This window comes from Silurus meridionalis, chromosome 21 (genome assembly GCF_014805685.1).
Source record: "Silurus meridionalis isolate SWU-2019-XX chromosome 21, ASM1480568v1, whole genome shotgun sequence".
NCBI lineage: Eukaryota > Metazoa > Chordata > Actinopteri > Siluriformes > Siluridae > Silurus > Silurus meridionalis.
Genome location: NC_060904.1, coordinates 3,335,434 through 3,362,570, shown reverse-complemented (window position 1 = coordinate 3,362,570; position 27,137 = coordinate 3,335,434). Strand labels below are relative to the sequence as shown.

The following is a 27,137-nucleotide window of genomic DNA, read 5'->3' as shown; positions in this document are numbered from 1 at the left end:
ATTCATTTAAAATAAATAAATAAATAATTAAGTAATGGAGAAAATGCGGTGCTGCATATATGACTACGGAGAAATGGCATTATCTAGAGATCTTCTTTTTTCATTTTTATATAATTTATTATTTTAAAAAAAAGCCCTACTGTAAATCCGCATGCGATCCGAAGTGTTCTTTTATCAGATACACCTTCCCGTTACTTGACTTTTATAAATATTTTTTATTAAATACAAACTAAAATTCTGGAAAAAAATACATGGTCTTGTTAATGGTTAAATTAAAAAATGATATAAAAAAGATTTGTACACTTTTTGAGACACAGTAAGAAAAGGCCCTCTGTGTACAAGGTCGTTCGAAAGTTTTGAGAATTCCAAATCAACTATTTTATTTAAATGAAAAAGTTGTTATATTTTCGTTCAACTTCTTTTCATTCTTATTCCCAAGCCTTGAAGACCTTCTGTTGCAGACACGCCCAGTGTACAGTCCAGAGGCTGAAGGCAAGCCGAAGAATCCAGAGATGATGTAGTAAGAATAGAGGAATTCAGTTCTAACATGGGTATGAGGTGCGAAGTCAAACGGTCATGATGAGCAATCGTCTATCTGTGACCACTGTCCTCGCTAAGGAAGGAGACTGACACACTGATGCCACATTCACACTGGGAAGCAAGAAAGAAAACGAATAGTGCTTTATGCTATTTATATGCTTTATCACATGTGCATTACAGAACAGTGAAATTCTTTGTTCGCATATCCCAGCGATGTTAGGAGCGGGGGTCAGATATGATACCGCGCCTCTAAACAACTAAGGGTTAGGGGCCTTGCTCAGGGGCCCCAAGAGTGGAAGATTGACGATACTGGGGCTTGAAACCCTTCCTAGTAATCCTAGTAATCAAAAAATGGGCCAAGCCAAGCAAATATTGGCAGTGGAGGTCTGCGAAGTTCATTTGTTTCATTCTTGTTTATTTTCTAACTATTAGGACTCATATGCCTAATAAATATATCCACCCACTAACAGGTGCCCTGATGAATAGATAATCAGTGTTATTTACTTCACCATTCATATTGTTATAATGTCATGCTTGGTCGGTGTGAACTTTTATGCAATGTTTTGATTTTTCGAACAACCAAATTTCTTGAGTAAATACCGCAAACAATCTACGAGCAAAACAGTGATTTTTGATGATTAGTCACTTGAAAGGTGAATCTGTAGTCAACCAGAAACCAGATTCCACATGTCGTAATAACTCATTTAAAACCCAGAGAATAGCTAAATAAGAATAAATGTGAATAGAGATTGGTGTGTATACTGGTGAAAATGACCATAATAAAAAACAGATGCAGGCAACATACAGGCAAACAGGCATAGTGAATAAAATATACATACACTGGGGATAGGGATGACCTGGACCTGATCACACTGAGAAACAAAAAGAGACAGAGAGAGAGAGAAAGAAAGAAAGAGAAAACATCAACATAGACACTTGAAGAATGTACACAGCAAAACAACATTACGCTGCTTCTGGAGACCGCGAACAGGCCATAAACAGACTCCCTGTAACTGGAGTGTAAACTGATTCCCTCTGATTCAAGGTTCAGCGAGTACGTGCGAATTTATGCACGTACTTTAATTATTTATTTTTTATTAAAGGGAAGGTGGTCTGAAACGAGGTTAGCTCAGAGCGCGTGCACTCGTAAATTCGCTGGGACATTCCGCTGCCGAACGCGAGGCTTTTGCGAGTAAACGTCTCTCGGTAACGTGATCCTGCTCGTGCCCATTTATAGTTGTGTGTACCTGCCTTGGCAGTATACGAACATGTTTGTGGAGGAATTGCTAGCGTTACCCTGGGTACGGGGTTACTCTGTGTGCTCTGGTTGTGTATATGTGTGTGTGTGTGTGTGTGTGTGTGTGTGTGTGTATGTGGTGGGACAGAGGAAAAGGGAAAAAACAGAGTAAGAGGGCACTGAGCAATCGATCACCGGAGACACAAGGGCCATTTCATGTGCACTGGAGAAGTGGAAAAATGTGTGTGTGTGTGTGTGTGTGTGTGTGTGTGTGTGTGTGTGTGTGTGTGTGTGTGTGTGTGTGTGTGTGTGTGTGTGTCTGTGTCTGTGTCTGTGTGTGGAGGGCGGATTAAAAAAAATGTGTGAGTGGGGAAGCATGCCCATCATTTCTGAAGCTGGATGGTAAACATCAGGGTGAGTTCACTGGGTTTGAAACAGCTGGAACACTTTGCGGTGAGGATGGAGAGGCAGAGCGTACAGAGTGTACACAAGCGAGGATCGAGGCGAGACGACAAACAAATCTTCAGCTGCTGTATATGTGGGTATTTTATAGATTCAGCGCATGCATTAAGCACAAACACGCACTCACCTTAGTAGAGCCGACGTTCTCCTCGGTAGGTGGAGGCAGCGAACACGTCTTGTTGTTCTGAAGTGGAGGGTCCACATTGTAGTTACGGAAGCAGCAGAAAAACGGGCTGAAGATGCTCCTGCTCCGGTGCTTCTTTAAGCTGCTATTCGACTGCGAAACTGCAACCGAGAAGAAAAAAAAAAATAGAAGAGCGGTCACTTCAACATCTGCACATTCACCTACCCTGCCCTGTAACTCGGAACACTGTTGCCTCACATCTGTAAGAGGTCGGAGCGAAGAGAAAGAGAGGGAGAGAGAGAGAGAGAGAGAGAGAGAGAGAGAGAAAGAGAGAGGGAGAGAGACAGGGAAAGGGAGAGAGAGAGAGAGAGAGAGAGAGAGAGAGAGGAAAGGGAGAGAGAGAAAAAAAATGGAAAAGTTGTCTGTTAGTCAGAGGCCATTCAGGACCTCCTGTATTAATGTATACAGAACACGTTACCATGGTTTCCGTGTTACCTTTGCCCCGTTCGCTCGTATGCAGTTCTGCCTGAGCTGTGGCTCATACGTGCATGTCATTAGTCAACAGTAATGGATTTCGGAGAAAAAGAAGTTACGCAACTCGCGGAGAAGTAAAAAAAAAAGAAAAAGAAAAAGTCTACTCTCCAAACCCTCCTCTAAAATGGACACTGTGCAGATACAGTTGATACACAGCACAAAAATGTCGAACATACAGTATACGTATGTCTTTTTTTTTTTCCTGTAATGGAATAAAAAAGTAGATTTGTCACGCTTTTGATGAACATGCTTTTTTTTAATTCAACATATTTACATAGGATGTGAATTTTAGACAGATTTGTAGATACATAACTTTTATTTTTTTGCTGTACTGTACATCATAATGGATTTTTTTGCCCAAGTATTGACTTAAATCAGCAGATTTGCTTCCTAATAAAAATTCAAATAGCATAAATATAGATGTGATAAAACCGTTTAAGTGTAAAAAAAATTCTCCCTAATGCTTAGACATTTCGCCCAGAGAATTTGATGAAATAATTATGTTTAAACACTACTGGGGCCCCATTTTTGGCAAGCTGGAATTTTTGAGAGTTTAACTACTTACATTTGAATTTTTTACATTTTCATATTGTTTTTTTTTTCCCTTTAATTATTTTGTTTGTCAAAGTTTAAAAGTTTTTGGATTTTTGAAATTTGAAGTTTTGAGATGTTGCTGAAGTTTTACTTCTTGCAACAACAAAAAAAGAAAAAGACAAAAATACTGGCAAAATGTACATTTATGTATTTACACTTAAGAATAAAAGTAATAAAAAAAGAAACGATCAATTGTTTAAAATTCGTTTCATTTAACACTGTATATCATTAGAATTCGAATAAATTCATGTTCTTATTCAGCTGACAGGTTTGTGCTTCAAATGTAAAACATGTTGCAGGTCAAAAATGACCTGAAGTCTAAATTGGATCATTGAGCTGTTATAAAACTCGGAGCAGGCTGATGTCAACAGCCCCTAATCCACATTTCCCAGCTCAGTATGAGTCATCTCCCGATCGGCAAAAAAATCCTTCCATCTGACAGCATTAATGACCCTTTTATCAATTATAGGGAAAATATTATGAAGTGATCTCCAGACTGAAATGAGCGCATTTCTAATTGCTCTGCCACATCTTACAGTGAAGCGTGTAAAACAGGGGCTCTTCGGGGCCACAATGTATTATGTACTAATTTTCTATTGGGAAAAGTGGGACACTGTATAGAAAATAACTAAGTGATGAGGCTCCTCATGCATCAGCTTCAAAAAACGTTTCATCTATTCCTTCTTTTAACAATAAATCTGCTTCAAGATTTTTTTTTAATGTTAAAAGCTGTCTGTTTCTGCTGAATTGTACAGACAGATAGACAGTTTAACAATAAGACCAGCAGACAGGTACAGGTTCAGTAAATGGGTAAACAGGAAAACAGTCCGACCAAGACGGATAAACAGACGGATAAATATCTTCCTGATAAACTGACAGTCAGATAGAAACTGGCATACAAACTAATTTCACTTTGTATCACGTTTAATGTTGAATTATCAGCCATCAAAGACAGACAGAAAAAACAATGAATGGACAGACCATCAGGCAGGCAGAAAGACATACCAGCAAGTAGACATCCAGTCTAATGAAGAACCAGTGCAAGACAGACAGATTTTAACTAAATATCAACTGACAGGCAGTAGAGCATACACACAGACGAAAAAAATAGCAATAAAATCACATCTGCAATAAATATTGGACAGCGTTGATATTTTCAACGTGAACCGTGAAAAACATTAACAGATCCACGTATGTGCACATTCGCATTACATGCTTTTAATACTGGCTTCCAGATCCAACAAAATATAAATACAAGCAGGAAAAAGTCACAAAAACTATTAAAATCGTTTTTTTTGTAATAACTTAAGTCCCGTTGCCTCCTGGCGTATACACACCATACCAATACGGTTTGACGTCACGTTCACAGATGACACACGTTCTATATTCCTCAGACGAACACAACAGCAGGCTTTCACCACATCACAGCTACACATAGAGGGTTGAGTTCACCTCATGCAGATCGTGTTACAGATTGCGCTGATGACCGAACGCTCGATAGCCAGTCGATAACGGTGTCTTGAGTCAATGAGTAATCAACTCATTACCTGCGGCGTTCACTGTACACTGTTCACGTTTTCCACATTTACGAGGTGACGGCAAATGTTCCTGGGTTATACCTCGTTTTTGTATTAGATACCGAATGAAGGACATCATTAAACAGAAGCATTGTTATGAGCCATTGTGGAGGTTTTTTACATCTTGTTTATTAAAAAATATTGTTTATTTAAATAAATAAAAATATATATATTTTTTACGTATTTCCACAATACTGTACGTAATAATACGTTAGTGGATCCTCGATACAAAAAATTTTTACAGAACACTGAAGCATAATAAACTCAAGACAACTGACCCTCTCAAACACAAGATGCTTTCTGAAAGCTGATGTACAGCTTCCCAGGGGATGTAAAACATTTGTTGGGAGAAAATTGCCAAGCTGCTTCGAATACTGCTGGGCTTACAAACATGAGTAAGGTCTCAGGCCTGAACCTGGTGGTATACTTCAACCAGGAAAAGTGTTTTGATGCAAAAAGATGACTTTTGTGCAGGAACCCATACGCTGTGTTTGTGAGTAAATTTCCAAACTCCTAACTACTGCTTCACCGAAAGCCTCGTCCTGCTTATTGTTTAGTTGCATTACTACATGCAGTGGTTTGCAGTATACATTTATACACACCAAGAGATCAAAATTCACCTTTGGCCATGATTTTCTGAGGTGGAAGGAACCCAGAGGAAACACACACAAAACCGTGACCAGCTAAGGTTTAAACCTAGGATCCTGGGACGTGTGAGAACATTGAGAACATAATTTAGAAATCCTTGTTTTAAGGTTTGTTTTTTTTTTTAATCACAGTGCTGTGCTCAAAAAACAGCACAGCACTGTGATATTTGTGGAATTTGACTATACAACATCTAAAGCTGCTTTAGAGATGAAAAAATTATTAGTTCCAGGTTTTTGGACCATATTTAGACCATTATTCTTTGGCACTCTCGTTTTTTTTTTTTTACAATTCAGATGTTGCCCAAGGTTCCAAAACTGCATTCTACGCCCCAGTCTGTGTCTGGCAAAATGAAGAAATGTGTACACTGTTTCCCCAGCTTTAACGCTGATATTTGATATGAAGTAAGCATATGGAAGTGGGAGGGCGTGAGGAGGGGAAGGCGGGGAGCAGAGCAGCCAGTGTGGAAATGCCTCGCCTGAATCCTGCCTCCTAACCACAGCATACAAACTGTGCTTTCTCCCTGTCACAAACAACACTGCAGAGGGTTGGAGACTGGCAGATACACACACACACACACACACACACACATACATACACATGCGCCTAAAAAACATATTCTCTGGTTGCCCACAGGAATGTGTCTGGAGTCGGGCTGCATGGCAATGCAATTCTCCGCTCCCTGTCTCATCCAGAAGATTATGCCTCGTTGCTGAATGTTAAACTGCAGCGTTTTCCTCTAAAGCCACTGAACAAACAAGTTAAACCCGCAGAAACAGCAACACTGTCAACATGGAGCTTTTATCTTCCGAAACACACATTTATGTACATAACGTATGTTGTCTGGTAGCTACTTGAATCTAACACGAGGCTTAACCCAATTTAAGCACAAAGTATTACTTCCCAATCATGTGCAAGACGTGCGGAAGAACTGCATATGGTATACATTTGCAGAAATCTGATAATAAAAACAATCACAATAATAAAAATAATAATGAAAAGACAAGTAGGAATAACCAAAATGGACGTGTTATTTTACCTCTTCGTTCGATATTCCCCTCGTTCTGTTCATAGCAGAGCGAAGCGCGTCCCGCTCATACTGTAGCACGAGCATTCGCTTCCATGTTTATGCACCAATGTGTTTGTTTTGGTCTCGTGTCTCTTGTGTATCCGTTTGTTTCCTTTCTAACATGTCTCCACCCCTGTCTCATCGCTGCTTCATGTTCACGTGTAACTCATTCATGGGTGTATATATACTCCATTGTTTCTGTAGTCGAGGTACCTCGTCTAGTTTAGTGATTAACAAGACGTTTCGTTCACTGTTTCATGTGTTGTCATTTTTAAAAAGATCGTTTCTGTTTCTCGTTACACGTTCTTGTACCCTTGTGTTGTTTGCTATATGCCCGAGATTGACTGACGATTTTAATCTGTTTGCTAATTACGTTAATAAATTTTCTTACACAGTAATTGCATCCAATTCCACTAGCATGCATGCATTTAGCGCATGATGAGACTCTCTCGGTAGTAACCTAGCTAATTAATGCAAACTAGCCAGCCAGATCTTTATAAGGGAAATGCTTCTGTAGCTCAGTGGGTTTTTTTTTTTTGGGTTTTAGGTTACTGATTTGAAGTTCAATCCCCAGAATCGCTAAGCTGCCACTTTTGGGGGCTCTTGAGCAAGGCCCGTAACCCTCTGTGCTTCAGGGATGGTGTATTATGGCAGACCCTGCGCTCTGACCCCAGCTTCCTAACATCACAAGGATATGCAAAATAAGAATTTTTCAAGTACACATTCAAGTAGAAAGCACCTTTAATTTTAATTAAATATGGAAATACAAATGCATCATCTGTTATTTATTCTGAATAAATAATACATAATGCATTCTAAACCATTACAAATATTAGGAGCAATTTGCCAGAACTCGCAGGTGCATTGGCGTAAACATTCATGGAGTGGAAATGAATACATGGCAATGTTCAAAGCTTTTACAACATCCTTAGTTACTCTTAGTAGCCCTCAGAACTCCTGGTCTGGGTCATGGAGGATGTAAATCAGGATACTATTTTGTTTATATTCTGGGAAACCCAAATAAACTATTAGACATTCCAATTTCTTGAAAAATATCAAAAGCAGGTAGAAACGATAAATTAAATAGCTGAGGTTGAGGAAGTGTGAGAACCTGAATTCCCAAAAGCCATTGTGACAGTGCGGCCATTTCCACCGTTTTTATTTCCAGTCTTTCTAGGAGTTTTTATGCGATGCCCTTTGGTTTTATATCTGGCTTCAGATACAGATATGGATATTTGAAGCTTCAAACCAACATCTGCGCAATCCTTTACCAGAAACACTGGGGGATAAGTGTGGGGAAATGTCATTGTGCTACACCCTCAGTATCTAAGTTCAAGTGCTCTCAAATCGAAATGTCAAATGTATTAGTTTATCCCTCCAGCGGGGGAAACTCCTAAAGGTTTTATGTATAATTCTTTTTAATTACTTTATAATTACTCCTTCCTGGCGGCTCCATATTTAGCATTTTCCTACCGATATACCCCATGTCTCTCCTCTGCACATGCCCAAACCATCTCAATTGGGCCTTTCTTACTTTGTCCACAAAACGTCCTACATGCACTGTCGCTCTAATAAATAATTATTTTTCAATCCTGTCCTGATTTCAAAACCCTGTCCACTCTGAAATTAGTGGCAGATGGAAGGCAGACCCACTGTCCACCCTGCTGTTTCTTCTGAGCATGATTTGGTGGCCCCCATCTTAATAAAAAAAAATAGTGGTAGTGAATGGTGCCATGTTGTCCACTCAGATACATAGTCATTAATCCTACATCAATGTCACTCTTATTAAAGTACGACAGAGGAATCAGTTGCTGATCTGATGTGGACTGCGACTAGGACAAAGATTAAAAAGTGAAAAAAGAGGTCATTCCAGATGTGAAATCATCCTGATGTTTCCAAGATGCTTGGAAATGTAAGAAAAATAACTTATTGATGATTTTCTTTTTTGCTTTATATTGATGGCTAAACAGGGACAGGTTCCCCCTGCTGTGCTAACACTAGCCAGTATCCTGTTTTTACCACAAATCGTTCAAATAAAAAAAATTTTATTAATCTACACTCAAGTACCCCATAACGAGTACCCCAAGTACCCCATTTCTTGTCGTTATGGGGTACTTGAGTGTAGCTTAATAAAAAAAAATTATTTGAACAATTGTATTATCAGGCTGCAACATAACAAAGTTGAAAAAAAGTGAAGGGGGTCTGAATACTTTTTAAATGCACTGTATAACCGCTGTATAAATTATAGCATTAAAACTATAATGTTTGTTTACATTGCAAGAATTGTTTTGAGGAAATAAAGATTACTGCCCCCTTTTGGTGTAGAGAGGTATTTCCTCTACAAGCATTTAAGCAACATGGACACTCTCAGCTACCATGCGTAGATAATAACAAATGGATGTCCAATGACTGTTGTACACCACAAAAAAACACACTATTTTGCACAGTAGTTTACATGCAATGTACAGTTTTTTTTTATCGGTTCATAAGTACAGGTCCGTCATGGTGTGAGGATTTCTTTCTTCTTGCACAAACACAGAATATATGTACACATCAAGCACCATCTTGTGTGAATCTTATTCGAGGCTGCTTCTTTAAAACCAGCTTGTCGATATTTTATACATTATGGTATATTTGAAAGCTGTAAATGAGAATACGAATTAAAGCAAGCTGGGGAATTTATTTCCATCAAATCAGCCCACAGTGGGGAAGCAGAACTCCTATAGGCCAGTATGGTGAAAGAAAATACGGAAAGACATGCTGAAAATGTGTTAAAAAAGCTATGGTTGGCCGACAGCTACACTTCAGTGACCAAGAAAAACATCTCGCTATTCCTGAGCGTTCTTATTTCATGTTTCAGTCAGACGGGAAACAACGTTTAAATGTGTCATGTTAGTGAAAAGGGAACGTTTCACACAATGTGAAACACTGAAGTGATGTGTTGACGGGCTGTCACATGCACGGACAGGGCCTCTCCGGAAGCCGGAAAGAAAGGAAACGCAGGAAATTCTCGGCATTCCTGACAGGAAGAGATTATAAGTTTCCCACCAAAAAAAGCCACCAGAAACAAAAACTTCTGAGATAGTAGATGTTCACAGAGATACAAAAAAGACAGGTGGAGAAACAGAAGGCTTGAGAGAAACAGAAATAGAGGCAGGAAGACATACTAGGTGGTGCTAAAGGTGAGGGGAAAATGCAAAAGCTCTGCTGCAGTTTAAATAATTCAGATGGAAAGAGCACTGCTCCTGTGTAAACACCCCGGAGAGCATAATGCTGAGGAGGTCATCTACTTCATCAGAGCTCAGGCTGTATAGTAAACGCTCACAAATCAATCCTTTATGATTAGATACGCATGTTACAGACACCAAGAATTTCAGGAAATTCTTCACTTTTATAACAAGTTAATCTAAAGGATATGTTTACTGAAATTCATCCGAATGCATGTTCACCTTAAAGAACAGAAAGTATTTCTTGCTTCTAAGACAAATTTTATTGGTTTTGAACGACTGCATTCGAACATTTTCCACCATATATCTGACCTACACTGAGCAATCACTGACCCCTCGGTAAATTATACCAGACGTTGTTCAGTATATCGAGTGAGCACTTGTTTGAAGCTAAATCATCAGCAGAACTGCTCTGGAGATAACACTTCTGGTTTTAATAGCATGCAGCGTGACATTAATCGAGAGCACGGAGACATTTTCTTGTCTCAACAGAGCTGCACAAACAAGGCAGCCGGGGCGTTTTACACGCTCACAGTTATTTCTGAGGGGAGACGAGGCGAGACGCAAACCTATAATTCAGCATTCCAGCTTCGCCTCTTTGCGCAAACCCTCACTTTAATAACAGCGTTAAAAAGAAAGAAAAGGTGAAAAGATGCAATACACTGGGCTGCCAGTATATTAGGTACTTAGAAATATCATTGAAATAATGTTTTACTATTTTTTTTTTATACATTTATATATAAAAAAGACTAAATACATTTATTATTAATATAATTGCTGTATTATATTCCTGAATAAATCAAACAAGTATTGACTTAATTATAAACAAATAGTTTTTTTTATTATTATTATTTGTTAATTTATTTATTTCATTTTTCAAATGCCAAAATATCTTAATATTTTATGCATCTATTAAGGCCAAATAAGACTTTGAATCGACACGTTTTTACAGCTTTATAGAGGTGCTTTCTTTATAAAGCAGTAGATTGAGAGTCTCAGGTGCTAAGCAGTTTGTATGAGGAGCACAATGCGAGAAACAATCTGGGTGTTGTTTCATCTCGCTTCGTGCAGCCGAGGGCTGAGCGAGACCATAAACACACTGTGAACTCAGTGGATAGCTGGAGCCTGTCTGTATCTATGCTTTCATCCTTTGCTAGTGAATGGATATCTTGTCACCCCGAGGTCACAGAGCCACAGCTCCAGAGTGGCAGGATGAAAGACGGGCATGGCAGGATTAAGTGCAGAGAGCTGAGCCAACCACGACGTGAGAGAGCCGAGTAGCGAGGCATGTTACGTAACCCAGCAGCAACCCATGGCCCACGAGGTTTGGAGAGGAAGGAGATTTGCAGAGAGAGCGAGAGAGAGAGAGAGAGAGAGAGAGAGAGAGAGAATGAACAGATAATAAAAAGGGACCAGCAGAAAATCCAGCAAATAAATGTCACCCACAATTACTTATGCTCTGGTTTTCTCTTTTATAGGAGAATATGTGGAATCCAGGAATGACCTTCAGAGGCAAAAATGTGTTAATTAAAATCTCGAACAAACGCATTTCAACAAGCACGAATGATGTTGTGCTGAAGTACGAAATGAAAACCCTCCCACACCGCCAACAATTTCATTTATAACAGTAAAGTCCAATTCTCTGAATAACTCAAGGTGCAGTTCGACGTTCTGCTGATTGATTATCATTTTAATTTCATTTGTTTTGGACTGATACGAGCGCCATTTGGAGTTCAATTCGATTTTTTCTTAAAAATCAGTTTTCTGTTTGCAAACAAAATCCTTTTAATCTAAACTTATAGGGTTTTTTCAAAGCATTTAATTTATATATTTATAAATTCCTTTTTAAAAAAACAGAAAAAAAAGTTCAGAGTGAATTTGAGGAAATGCTCAAACGCCATGTCAGAATCAAAAACAACAAGAGTAACATGTAAGAACCTGACAGAACATTTTACAGCACGAGTGAAACTCTAGATTCCCATCTACCAACCTAACAATTAACACCATTTGTCTTGGAACAACTTTTAAAAGGACTTTTAAAAGATCAGCATTAATATGACATCCATAATAAAAAGACCAGTAGATAAATGGTTAGTTGATCTAATCGAACAAAAAAAAGCTAATAAAACAGTAAACATATTTGTTACATCTTAGTCATTTGGAAAATCCAGATCCCAGCAACTATATAATGTGAACACAAACTCACAGAAAACACACACACACACACAAACACACAAACACACACTTACAGGGGCAAAACTTAAATTGGCAAATTGGCAAAGGAGCAAGTGACAATGAGCAATACTTTGCACTGAGCTTGAATGAATGTCTCTTTTAAAGTGTGTGGGGTGTGTGTGTGTGTGTGTGTGTGTGTGTGTGTGTGTGTGTGTGTGTGTGCATGTGTGTGTGCATGTGTGTGTTCTGGAAGTTGGCATTCACAGCAGCCTAATTAGGAGGCCACGATGGTTGCTGGGAATTGAATTTCACTGGATTCACAAAAAAAAAAAAAATCATGCCTTCAATGCTATAAGAACTTTAGACTGCTGAACTGAACGTCTTCAAATAAAGTATCCTGGCCCATTCCTCTACTGGTTAAACATAACAAATGGATTTAAAATGTACTCATATTTAAATGTAATAAGTCTGAAAGGTTGGAATGAGCAGAATCAATCCAAAAGGGAGGAATAAAGTGAACATTTTGACCTCAATGTTGACGTGCTAGAAGCAGGAAAAATGGGCAAGTGTAAGGATTTGAGTGAGTTTGACGAGGGATAAATTGTGACGTCCAAACGACTGGTTTAGAGCATCTCCAAAAGTGCAGCTCTTGTGGGATCAACAGATCAATGCTCCACACAGATATTTTTCATTGACCTTAATCCCTAAAAGATAGGATGTAAAAAATTTATTAAAATCCACTTGCAATAGAAATCAATCTAAGTCCCAAACTGCATAATACACACTTCTTCTTTTTCTTCTTCCTCTTTTGGCTGCTCCCATTAGGGGTCGCCACAGCGGATCATCCGTCTCCATACCCCCTGTCCTCTACATCTGCCCGTTTCACACCAACTACCTGCATGTCTTCCCTCACCACATCCATAAACCTCCTCCTTGGTCTTCCTCTTTTCCTCCTTCCTTGTAGCTCCATCCTCATCATTCACCTACCGATATACCCCATGTCCCTCATCTACACATGTCCAAACCATCTCAATCTCGCCTCCCTCACCTTGTCTCCAAAACATCCTACATGCGCCGTCCCTCTAATAAACTCATTTCTAATCCTGTCCATCGCCATCACTCCCAATGAAACCTCAACATCTTTAGCTCTGCTACCTCCAGCTCCACCGCAACACTGGAGGAACACAAGTGTATAGAATGTGGTGTAGGATGTCTTAGGATGTGGTAGCATTATATTTTGCACTAGGAGACCCAAACCTGTTTCAGCATCACAATGCCACTGTGCACAAAGCCAACAACATGAAAATATGGTTTAAATGGGTTGGAGTAGAAGATTCTCCTTCTTCAGATACTCCTGCAATTGAGCTCTGACTTCAAACCTTTTGAATACTTGCATTATAAAAAAAAAAAAAGGAGAGTATGTAGAGTATGCATACAGTCCTTGCATACACTACATTGGTATGCACACTTGCATTATAAAATATCAGTTAGTAATCAATGTGTTTGAATGCGTACAAGCGTAAATATCAATTTAATTAATTTTTTAATAGTTTGTATTGCACCCCCGGTAACCATTCAACAGAAACTCCATATAAATATATGTTACACACATATGATACATTAGAATGCATACACGCCTCTTGCAAACACCTCGTCTCGGGCTGCAGGCTGATAAATTAACAAGTACTTATGTCAAATGGCACATATGGTGTTACTATGAGAACAGAGAGTGTTATTAAAATATTAAAAAAGAGCTGTTCCAACAGATGGTCTGGCAACACATGAGGCGATATCAAATCCCACTTTTTGTCACTATTTCCACTGCCAAGCAATCAACAGTGTACCAGGCCCTGGTACCCGGTACTGTCCAGGATAGAATGGGTGCTGAATGAATGTGTAAATAAAAACATAATAAAAACTAAAACAGATTGTCATCTACAAGTCACTATGAAACAATCTAAAGTCGTGAAAAAACTCCTGCTTTCATGGTGTGTGATGTGGCACTGAGACCGGTACCCGAATACGAATAGCTGTGGATTGATATGAGAAAGTGTACGGTGCCGTGCCATGAAAACTAATCCGAGAGTCGTGAAGCGAGAAGATGAGCCGAATATTTATGTGATGTAGCCCAAGGTGTGAGAACCAGGTAAAGAAAAAGGCTTCCTAAATTGTGATATTATAAACAGTAATGGACTAAAATGATCGCACCAGTACTTCCTGAGAACTCTATCCACTTTCATGAAACCTGTAATCTGACTGGACAGAGACAGGTGCTAAGGCCAGAAGTAAAGTATGAAGATCCTTTTCTCACTCAGAAGGGCATCAGAGTGGAAAGGACACACCATATCAGGTTTATATGAGCTAAACTCCGGCTTATGCTTACAATAGCTTTTGAGGTTTGTTTGACTGATTCTTGGAAGAGCATGTGTTTTGGATTCAAAACAGGTGAAGCAGTGAATTCAGTGAAGCTTTTCCGTACCACAAAAGAAAGGAGCCACTCACCGATCACTCACACACACACACACACACACACATACACACCTACATACGCACACATACTTTTTGTCCCATTTAGAGACTCTCTCTGGAGACACACTCACCATTAAATGGAGTTCACCCTAAACTCTAAAGATTACTCCTAAATCCCCATAGAGCAAGCCATTTTGAAAAAATGTGTTAGCATGATGATAGTGGCTCTATCTCTCTCTCAAACACACATACAGTACATGACAAAAATACATCAATATACAATAATACAGCATACCACTACACTGACATTTCTAATTCAATTAGTCAGAAGGGTAATTACCAACATTAAAGTTTACAATAATAAAGCGTAATGATCAATTTCAGTTATCAATTCTGATTTAACTTTTAATCCAGTGAACATGGAGATGCATAGAGGGTTGATACTTTACATTATTTGGCAGAAACCCGTATCCAGAGCGACTTACATTTTTATTTACCTGAGCAGTTAAGTTTGCAAGTTAGTGGTGCAGGGATTTGAGCTCATGACCTTCTGATCCAAAGGCAGACACATCAATCACTGAACTACCACTTCCTTTAGACAATTAGAACTACAATTAAATTATTAGATGAAAAAAAAAACGCGTGAGGATATGTTGTTACAGGAACATTTGCATCAATGTGTCATCACGTCAACAGATTCATTACTTGTAAGAGCTCAAATGTTGTATACCTTACTTGATAAATCTTGCTAAATAAATGTGTTTTCTTGTAAAGAGACATTTAAAAATGTAAAAGAATTCTTCACAGACATAACCTTAGCTAAGTCCACATTTTTCCAGATTGATCTGAATATGTTTTTCCTTTTAAAAGGTTTTTTGTCTACACTGGCGTTTTTAAACGTTTTCCAGGCGCGCGCTGCACGGAGAGCGCTTTGTTATGTTTATTATTTATAAAAGATAAAATTATATTTCTTAATTAAAATATTCATATTTATTTCCTTTAGAACATTTTTATGAATCAGTAGCTTTTTTTTATTATAATTCTTTTTTATAAGGTTTAGTACTATTTTGCATAGAGCGTTATGTTTTTATTCTGTATTAATTTTAAAAACCATCGGTTATCGGCAAGTACGATCCAACCTAGCTATCGGTTTCTGTAAAATCAGTCAACCTCTTCACGTGATTGTGTCACATGACTCAAAATGCCACAGTCCACATTGTGGTGCGAAAGCAGCATTTTTAAATTGATCGACTTGGGAGGACAATTGTGCATTTTTTTTTAACAGCATTTATGACTGGACAAAAATGTCTCCTCGGTGTGGAAAATATGCCAAAGCATAGACAAAACGATACGCTCTAGACCCGTAGCCCTGGAATTATATACATTGAAAAATTAACAATCCAGAAACATTTTGATGCTCTGAATAACGTGTGTTTGAATGAAAAAAAATCGGTTCCTCAAGCTTCCACTGAATCGTTAAGGGTTCTACACAGAAGGACAAACTAATACAGAGTGGTAATATAGTCAAAATACCCTGAATTGAACGTATCCTGAATTGGGTAAATTCTTCACAGGCGAAACATAGATTTATGCACCCAGAAAACGCAGTCTCATCTGTACAGGCCTCCTCAGTTCGACTCTCCACAGAGAGAACCTCGCTACACCATGTCTCAGGAAGCTTCCAGCCTTGAGCACACCAGCTGGGTTATTGATCTGTTTTGGCAATCTCCTGCTCACCGCACAATTAATCCTCAGCTGCTGGAGAGAGCGATTGTTCTTGCTGAGCGCTGCCATTAAATACAAGTTAAGAACCCTATGGAAGGAAATTAAACATAGGGAGCAGGGAATTGGGACTGGAATCCCAGAGGCACAGCCATAATGATGTGAAGCCTCTGGACCGAAAACCCGTCCGATTGGCCTGATAGTAAACAGCCGTCCTGCAGAGCTGGAGGAAAAATTCAGCACCTCTGTCTGCCCCACTAACATCCCGGAACCATCATTCGGAAATATATGAATTTGAACAGGTTTTTTTTTAAGGAGTTTGCTCTTAGTGTAGCATCATCACAAATATTTTTAAAAAGTCTATACACCCTTTTTAAAATTGTAAAATTTTGTGCACATTTTCTTATATACTTTTAATATATTATATTAATATTAAGTATAATAATAATATTTAAGCAGCCTAACTAATCGATAACGGCATTCATTTGATTATCGATATTACCGATTTTATCGATTAGTTTTTGCAGCCCTAATATTAATACTAATACAGTGTATTGATATTTTATTTCATTCCAGTCTCTGATTGCAAGGGGATCTTCTGTGCACTGTTCTTTAAATATCCACAGGTTTTTAATAGGGGTCATTCCAAATCATCTTTTTTGTTAAGATGTAACTTTGTTGACATGTTGACTTTTTTTTTTGGTTCATATGCTGTTTCAACATAAACTCTGTATTCACTTTCATAGGTTTCATGTATAGGTTTGTGACAAAATAGACTGGTATTCGGAGCTATCCATGACTCCCTCTATCTTGATTTGAGCCCCTGTCCCAGCTAAAGAGAAGCAGCTCTACAGCATGATGCCGCCACCGCCATGCTTCACCATTGGAATGGTGTTCTTTGGTTTATAAGCTTGTTGTTTTTGTACTGAAGATATCTTATAGAATTCTGCTCAAATTAACATTTGGGGTCATTTAGGTAGGCTTGGATGGTGTTTTTTTTATCTACTTTTCAGGAGTGGATACATGGTGTGGCTGGGATTTGAATTCATGACCTTCAGATCCAAATTCCAGTTCCTTAAACACTAAGATACCACACTCAACTTTTACAAGTGTCTCCAAAGTTCGTATTTCGCCAAATAGGTATTTTACATGTTGCACATAAACAGATTGACAGGTCTATATATTTCTCATTGAAAGAAGAAAATGTATTGAAGATCCTGGCCTTGATACGCACATATACAGTACATTACACTGTGGTTTTAGATTGCTTTGAAAAGTCAAAATAAGACGGTAATATAGGTGCCTCATCTCAGCAAATGGACATTTAATTGACAAACATTCGTTGCTGAATGGCCATACAGGCCTACTCACACCTACACACTTGATAGAACCTACACATGCTTTTTGAAAAATCATTTATTTCGCTCTGAGCAGACACGGATGAAGAGACCATGCACTCCATTCGGCCCTGGTTGATTGGATTGAAAACTGAGGGTTGTGTTTTTCACCAGCACTAATCAGTGAGCACCCAAAAGTCTTCACACACCACTGTGTTCTCTCTAATTGTCTTCTTTACTTTAACTGCCTGTGAGGTAACAAGTGGCATTCGCTCACTCGCGTTCTGCTGGATATGTTGGACCGGTACTCAGAAATAATTGGCTTAAACTATGGACATTCCAGTGGCTAACAGACAAATTCTCTCCCTTCAGCTTGTTAGATGGTTTAGTTTGTATTTGTGTTCAGGATGCATTTATTCAGGGTCTGATGGTCATTCACAATGCTAGTAACTGAGGGGGGTAGCTGGGGTAGCTCAGTGAATAAGATGTTGGACTTCTGATCACAAGGTCAAATCTCACTACCACCTACGCTGCTACTGCAGGGCCCTTGAACAAGGCCCTTAACCTTCAACTGCTCAGTTGGAAGAATGTGATAATTGTGTAAATATAAATACAGTCAGTTGAATTAAATGGGTGTAGCTTTGCTGCCTATCAGGCACTGCTAGTTTAATTTAGTGTCAGTCATGTGAAGGAGGTGTGGCCTCTGCTGCTGTCGGTCAGAGTAAAGGAGGTGTGGCATCTGCTGCTGTCAGTCAGAGTAAAGGAGGTGTGGCCTCTACAGCTGTCAGTCAGAGTGGAGGTGTGGCCTTTACAGCTGTCAGTCAGAATGAAAGAGGTGTGGCCTCTGCTACTGTCGGTCAGAGTGAGGAAGGTGTGGCCTCTGCTGCTGTCAGTCAGAGTAAAAGAGGTGTAGCCTCTACAACTTTCAGTCAAAGTGAAGGAGGTGTGGCCTCTGCTGCTGTCAGTCAGAGTAAAGGAGGTGTGGCATCTGCTGCTGTCAGTCAGCGTAAAGGAGGTGTGGCCTCTACAGCTGTCAGTCAGAGTGGAGGTGTGGCCTCTGCTGCTGTCTGTCAGAGTAAAGGAGGTGTGGCCTCTACAGCTGTCAGTCAAAATGAAGGAGGTGGAAACTGCAGTAAAAATATTTAAATGCAAGAAACTATTCAGAATCACACTGAATCAATTCGCAAACAACAGTTGAATCATATAGTATGAATTGTAATAACTGGATTGTTATTCATGCACCCAACCTATTGGAAAGAAAAGTGTACAGCACACGTTAATTTCAGAAAGTGCGCTAAATGTTTGGTGTAAAAAAAAAAAAAAAACAAGTTTACAGTCACTTGAGTGGGAGCTTATGCTGTAAGACATCAGTCAGGCAACTGTTTCCAAAACAACTCAATTCCAATAATGGCTGCCTTTCCCAATGAAAGCGAATGATTTCAGCTGCACTATAGGGAAGCTCAGAAACAAATCGGTCAGTGCTTCAATTTGGTCAACCTTCTGCAATAATCAGTGGAGGCAGGGGAGTTTGAAATGAGAGAAAGGCAACAGAAAAGTTTCAAACAGACAAACGAAACAAAATAAAATGGGACAGGATTGGGAGGAATACAACCACTGCATATTGTGGTATTCATTTAAAAAGAGAGTGAGAGAGAAAGAGAAAGAAATATAGTTAAAATGTATGCAATAAGAAGAGTAAGAAGAGCAAAACTATATGAATAAGAATATTTTTCTTCTGAATGATGAAAAACCCCTAACTGTAGAATGGGGCATTATAGCTGTGAGATGAATCTATACTGGACAATGATTGGTTTCAGAAAGCAGAAATGATAGAAAACACTAGTGAAGTGATTTCCTCAGCAAAATCTGATTCAGCAGGACGTACCAGGCGAAGCCTAACAGGCGGTCAGAAAGCACTGCGGTGGGATAAACACATCCCAGCTGAGACATGAAATAATCTGGTTAGAGTAAACGGCTCACCCAATGATACCTACGTGATTAAAAGATATCCGAGCACAAGTCGTCCAGTTTGGCTGTAATGTGATACAAAGCCAATGTGCTAAACCAGATTATATTTAGTCTCATTAAGTTATAAAACGTGCTGCTTTCTCACTTTTTTTTCTTTCTTAGTGTCCAGCTCACATTGGACGTGTACATGTGGTGTTACAGGTAGCAGATGCAAGATGGCCAGAATTCATTATGGTCTTAAACTGCTGAAGATAAATTCAGAAAATTATATTTTGTAGTGGGTGAAGAAAAAACAAACACTGTGGAAAAGGGGCTTCATAAATTCCAAAATTGATATATACTCTAACCAGCCACTTTCATAAGAACATGTGTAACCCTGTATCAATTCATCGACTTACATGTTTACTGCTATAGTCTATGTTTAATGATGAAAATTGTCCACAGAATGCATGTCACTGACAATGTGTCCTTACTGTGTCATGATAAAAGTCATTCCATATTCGAATAAACGAGAATAAATGAATAAACTGGAGCTTGTCTCTGTCACACAAGGGGAAAAAATTAAACAGCAAATAAAGCACAACCCAAACTATTTTACGCCGCTGCACATGACGGCACAAAAATAAACTGGATATTAACAACGTGTGTCCATTTCCCTGAGCTCATCTTGTCCTCCATACAGATCGATATTTATTGCCAGTGGTATCCCTGGAGCACATGTTTGAAAAACCCTGAACGATGACTTCCCGATGTTAACCTCATTAAACCCCATCCATAATGCATGTAGAGAAAAATCTATAAACATTGACACGGGGAGGTGTTTAAATACACGCCTCGTATCTAGTAGTCATGCTGGGCATTTACAACGAAAGTGATACGGTTCTGAAAATAGCCCCGTGGCGGTTCAGAAATGTTTAGGGATTTTAAAAAGCCAGGGTTCGAGAGGATTAGGACCGTCATGGTATAAGGTCCAGCGCATCGCATTTCACGTAGTAAGACGAATCGCTGTGACTGAGATGTAACAAGCATTGCCTGATCAGGCTGTATACGAATCACACCTTGGGTTTTGTACAGCTCCAAACTTTAGAGTATGCACTTGAACTGATGAGAACTGACTAGGGGTGTAACGATACAATTATACGTACCGAACCGCTTCGATACAGGACTTTCGATACGGTGCACATGTGTACTGAATGCAATTCTCAAAAACTTATTAAGTGGTGAACCGCAAGTTTGTTTAGTCGTGTCACTGTGGCTACTCGATCCGTACCGGAAACACGATTTGTACTGAGCATGTGCGAAATCTCGGATTTTCTTCTGTGCATGTGCAAAATCGCTGCAACTTCATCGCCAACGTTTTTACGACAGTCTTGCGATCTGGATTCTTTTTTTGCGTTTTATGTTCAGCTTCAAGAATTTAAATTCATTTATAAATAAATAAATATCTTCTGTGTTTCTTAAATGCAGATATTTTGGTAAAAAATGCTCAATTAAGTCGAACAGTTAAGTAAAACATATTTTTAGAAAATTAAATATTAAATATAACACACACACACACACACACACACACACACACACACTTATATACAAATCTGTATTATGTCTAACAAATGTCAACTATAAAATTTTATACTCTACTTTTACTTTCATTAATGCCTATTTAATTGATTACTCAATTGAATCAATATAATAAAAAAAGTGTATTGCATTCATTTGATTTATTGAATTAAATTTATATATATATATATTTTTTTTTTTAATCAAGCAGGCATTTTATTTACATTTACGACGTTAATAAAGAAACTAACAATTGTATGTTTTGCATTTCTTCCCCCAACTGCATCGAAATTGAACCAAACCATGACTTAAAAACCTAAGTATGTAACCGAAGCGTAAATTTGAGTACCGTTAAACCGCTAGAATTGACTAGAATTCAGTTCACAGTCTGATAGTTATTGTATTACTATACAATTTCACCATGTCTGCTCTTCTATTGAAGAATATTTTGACTACTGTAACATTGCAGCAGTAATGGATAAATCGTATTCATGTGTCAACATTTTGCTTATGATGTCATGCTCAGGGTGAGACACGAGCAAATACAGACAAGTGACAAATTACATAAACAGAGCAGTTGTTTTCCATTTCTCTTAAATCCAGCAGACTGTATGTGAATTAAGAGATTAAAATTCCCCAAAAAGCCATGTATTAGAGTCATATTTCTCAGTTTAGTACCTAACATCTATAAACACGTTGGAGCTTGGGTGGAACTTCTTGTACCTTTCATATATTTCTTCATTTCTTTTCGCAATAATATTTATCTTTTACAGTGTAAAGAAAAAAGCTTAAAAGTTTTAAAGACCAATATCGATTTACATCTACACTACCTGCACCATGCTTATGTTCACAATATATTCAATTCTATATGTTTTTATGTATGCAATATGCATAATAGATACAATATGTATATATGTATTTATGTATACATTATATAAATATTAGTGGATAAGGGCTCTGGATAAGGGCGTCTATCAAAATCCACAAATTTAAATGTCAATTATTAAACGTATAAACTTGAAGGTCCCACCTCAGCCTTTTTTTTTCTGACGGTCCACTTTAGCTGAATGCAATGCAAAGTGAACTACATGAATATAAATTTGTAAAATAATTATTAATGCTGGATATCTCTGGTGTAGCTCTGGTGATAAGGTTATTTCAGGTCCAGAAAGAAATTTCAGAGATCTAAAAAAAAAGAAACAAGCCATTACAATATATCACAGCACTTATTACTGGGAATCTTCTTCTTTCGGCTGCTCCCGTGAGGGATCGCCACAGCGTATACTGGGAATCATACCATTAAAATGATAGGATATTAACGGATATATTAAGAGTTTCCTGAATCACTGATTGTACCTTTAATGGGCAAACGCTGATGCAAGTGATATATCTCATCCTGTAACTGAAATGCCCAGCAGGACCGTCAGAGTTTGTTGATTTTTATCAACAATCTCATTAAAAATTTTGGCAGTAATTATCACAACTCATACTATATATAACCACGGAGGCCCCTTTACTCCAATTAATTAGGGCAGCTGTATTCAACTTGGTCTCATTGTGTTTGCGCATGCATGTCTGTGTGTGTGTGTGTGTGTGTGTGTGTGTGTGTGTGTGTGTCCAGTACACAGCAACTGCAACATGATCCTCCAAGAGTATTGATTCAAGAAACGTAGTTGAGGATTACCAAGCCATCAGCAGTCAAGGACAAAAGTCAAAAACAGATTTGTTTTTGTCCTGTGAGAAAAAAACAAAAAAAAGAAAACAAAAAAAAAACAGATGAAGCTCCTACAAAACAAAACTAAATTGTTTCATCGGCACAAGTGAGTTCAAACATAATGGTATGTCCAATTGGTTTTAGAGTATGAAAACAAGAAGTGACAGAAAACAACAAAGGTGTCTCTCTCTCTCTCTCTCTCTCTCTCTCTCTGTCTGTCTTACTCTCTCTCACAAACAAACACATACTGAGGGTTGAGCTCTGCTTTGTCACATGGCCCTCTGTTCATGGTTGGGGAATCCTCTAATCCGTCTTTTTGTCCATCCACTGGACACACACTGAGACTCAGAGGTCAGTCTACGTTCCCAGGCTCCCCCCGTCCTCGACTATAACCTCATGCCATATGCACTGCCATCTGTTTTTTTTTTTTTTAACACTTTAAAGTAAAGGAATCTCATTCTATCAGAATATAACATTTAATTTTGCTTATGTTGGCTCCAAATGCTTAACACAAAAGGAAAAGTTTTGAACTCCCATTCATTACAAATAACATGCTTGTTGTGTATTACACTACTCTATATAAATGGGACACTGGACTTTTCCGTGCATATGTGGTACTTTCCCAAGACCTTTCCAAAAAGTTGGAGGCACACAATTGAATACAATGTTTTCGGATGTGTGAGTACTGAATTTTCTCTATAATTTAAATAGGAAACCCAGCATGACAATGCCCCCGTGCACAAAGACAGCTACGTAAAGATTGTATGGTGTACAGGGGTTGGAGTGTAAGATCTTTAGAGGTCTGCTATAGAGCTCTGACCTCAACCCTATTAAACACATTTTGGAAAAAATTGGAATGCTGACTGCACACCCAGGCCTCCTCACCTCACCTATGTTAGTGCCTGACTAATCTAGTGGAACATCTTCCCAGAAGAGTGGAGGTTATTCTAGCAGCAAATGGGGACTACACGTGGAATGAGATGTTCAAAAAACACATATGAATGTAGCAGCTGGAAAGCTAAATTAAAAAAGAAATCCCACAACTGCCAAACAGTCAATACGAGAACATTGATCAGGATTTTTCACCATCAGATGAACAAGTGTGAGTTTTATTAGATGTTGCTTCACTTCATTTCCGATAACAGCATCTACTCTGTAATAAGATCCCAATAAAGAGGGGACTTAATGCTACATCACACTGTGGGATGTCTGCTTTGCTTCTCTGATTGTACAATATGTCAGCTGATGATAGAGCTGTGATGAAAGAAAACTGCTTGCATCATCAATCAGCATGATCTGGGACCGAGTGGAACGCATGCTTACATAAACTGAACCATTTTTCAAATTGAGCTTGAGATAATAAATACATTTTGTCAAAAAATCATGAAGACAGTATTAGGAAGCAATCTGAATCGGGACCGGAGTGTATCGTTACACCCCTTTCCTGTTATGTCAGCTGCTGGTCCAGAACTTTGAAGGCAAGGCATTTTTTAAATTATGTTCTATTTTCACTCCTGGGCAAAAAAGTTCAAGATGGAAAAATATGAAGCTTTTATTGATCTCAACACAATTAGTCCAAATTATGTAGAAAATTAGCAAGTATAATAACAATGCATATCCTATGATGCTCCTGTTTGAAGAAAAGCTCCAAACAGGTGAAATTAACTTCATGATTCACGATCCAAATGGTTGATTAAAAATCAAAGTGACACATGCAAGGTTGTGTAAAAACTCTTCTTGGATGTTTGTCTTCATAAGGAATTAGTCATTATTTGGGTTTCTGCCACATCTGACAGCCTGTAAAGAGTCTGATAACAAGCTTGTTGATGGAGGCAGGATTGATAGATCAAGAAGAGGTCTACAGGGTTTACATTTATGGCATCTGGCAGACGCCCGTTCCCACAGTGAATTATATTTATATTTATACATTTGAGCAGTTCAGGGTTAAAGACCTTAATCAAATGGCCCACCGGTGTTGGAATTCGTTTAGTACTTGCTAATTTCCTGATCATTAATTATAAGATCATTTTGGCCAACTTGTTTGTGCAGGATTGTAGAACCCAAGAAATAGAGTATATCCTGTAATACCAGAGTCCATTTAAATCACACAGTATGCCGCATAGTGTATATTATTATTGTGATCTTTTTATTGTTATTAATTGTAATTCATCTGCTCTTTCTGCTTTATCCTAATCAGGGTCACAGTAGATCCTTGGCATGTGGCAGGAATACATCTTGAAAAAGATGCCAATCTGTCACACGGTGGCACACACACACACACACACACACACACACACACACACACACAACCCCAGGGTCAAGACAGCACAGCCAGTGCACATACTGAGATGAAGCTGAAGGAAACCAGAGAACCTTGAGGGAAACCATGAGCTTAAGATCAAACCCAGAACCTGGAGTTACCAGATAAATGCCACAATACTGCCCATTATTATTATTATTATTATTATTATTATTATTATTGTAACATCAATTATTATTACTAGTAGTAGCAGTACTGATGTCAGTGTTTATTATTGTATAATATTAATGTCATAATAATTATAATAACAATAATAATAATAGTAAAAATTATAATAATTAATTCAAAACAAAGCCATAATACAAAATCTCTTTCCACAAATTTCAGACTTCCAGACACCCTTCATCATCATCATCATCATTTTATTATTTTTTTTATTATTATTATTATTATTATTATTATTATTATTATGGTAACAACAATTATTATACCTAGTAGTAGCAGTACTGATGTTGGTGTTTATTACTGTATAATATCAATGTTATAATAATAATAATAATAATAATAATAATAATAATAATAATAATAATGCATCCAAAACAAAGCCATAATACAAAATCTCTTTCCACAAATTTCACATTTCCAAACACCCTTTATCATCATCATCATCATCATCATCATCATCATTATTATTATAATTATTGTTGTTGTTGTTGTTGTTATGGTAATAACAATTCTTAGTAGTAATATTAATAGCAGTGATGTTGGTATTTATTATTGTGAAAAAAAACATATACAAGAAGAAGAAGAAGAAGAAGTGGAAGTTTAATGTTTTATTAAGTTATGTTTTATAATTATTATGTTTTATTCATGGCCATAATATATAATCTTTCTCCATATATACTTCCAGATTGAAATGTGTAAATAATTTTGCTGCTATTGAACTGCACTGGATCCTGTGGATGCGACGCACTGATTACAGATTCATTTCAAAACAAAAATAAATAAATAAATAAATAAATAAAAAAGGACGGCTGGGTGTCTGTGTTTGTGTACAGGTCCGGTTGTGTTTCTGTGCTGATCGGATGCTGTGCACAGACACTTCTTCTGCTGCTGCTGCTGCTATTGTCCATTATATAAATGTGGCAGTCGCGTGCGTTAATTAAAGCTCGCGCTTCCCTTCCCATTGAATTTGCATCGAATTGAATGGAATTGCGGCGTGAATTTCAGGCGCGCGCGAGCTGCCGGATCTTTGCTTTTATTAGAAAAGCGGTGATGCAACAGTGGTGCACCTCTAACAAACCAAACCCTATCATCATCCTCATCATCATAATATCATGATCAACAACAGCCCCATCAGCCGTGTGCGTGTGTGTGTGTGTAAACATCTCTCACCTTTTTCTTGGCTCGAAGAAATTATTTCCTCCTCCTTTGGATTTGCTACCTGGGTAATGATGGACGTGTTGTCCATGGAAACCGAATTATTTTCTGGTTATTTCCGAGAGCAAGTCCTTGCTTTCAGTCGCCTTCTTCTTCACTGGAATATATAGCAGCTAGCCCTGCCTGCTAGCGAGCTAGCCAAGACTGTCCCGATGTAAAACACACACACACACACACACACTCGCACGCACACACACACACACACACACACACACACACACACACACACACAGAACTCTCACATCAAAGTCCATTATTGTATTAGTGCAAAATCATGTGTTTTTATATTATATATATATATATATATATATATATATATATATATATATATATATATATATATATATATATATATACTGTATATATAAAACACATGATTTTGCACTAATACAATAATGGACTTTGATGTATATATATATATATATATATATATATATATATATATATATATATATATATATTACATTTGCAAATTAACATTTGCTG

At 38.0% G+C, this 27,137-nt stretch overlaps 1 protein-coding gene across 2 annotated transcripts in view; it reads right to left on the bottom strand.

Moving 5' to 3' along the window:
• Positions 1-26,800, bottom strand: part of ctdspla (CTD (carboxy-terminal domain, RNA polymerase II, polypeptide A) small phosphatase-like a) — a 39,684-nt gene extending 12,884 nt beyond the window's left edge. The window contains exons 1-3 of one of the 2 annotated variants that reach the window (XM_046833665.1): positions 26,607-26,800; positions 2,367-2,524; positions 1,380-1,412 (exon numbers count right to left, since the gene is read on the bottom strand). In XM_046833665.1, coding sequence (XP_046689621.1) covers positions 1,380-1,412; positions 2,367-2,524; positions 26,607-26,682 — 267 coding nt within the window. In that variant the 5' untranslated portion in view covers positions 26,683-26,800. The remainder of the gene's footprint in view (positions 1-1,379; positions 1,413-2,366; positions 2,525-26,606) is intronic. The other variant, XM_046833667.1, reaches the window with a different exon arrangement.
• Positions 26,801-27,137: the final 337 nt, after the last annotated feature.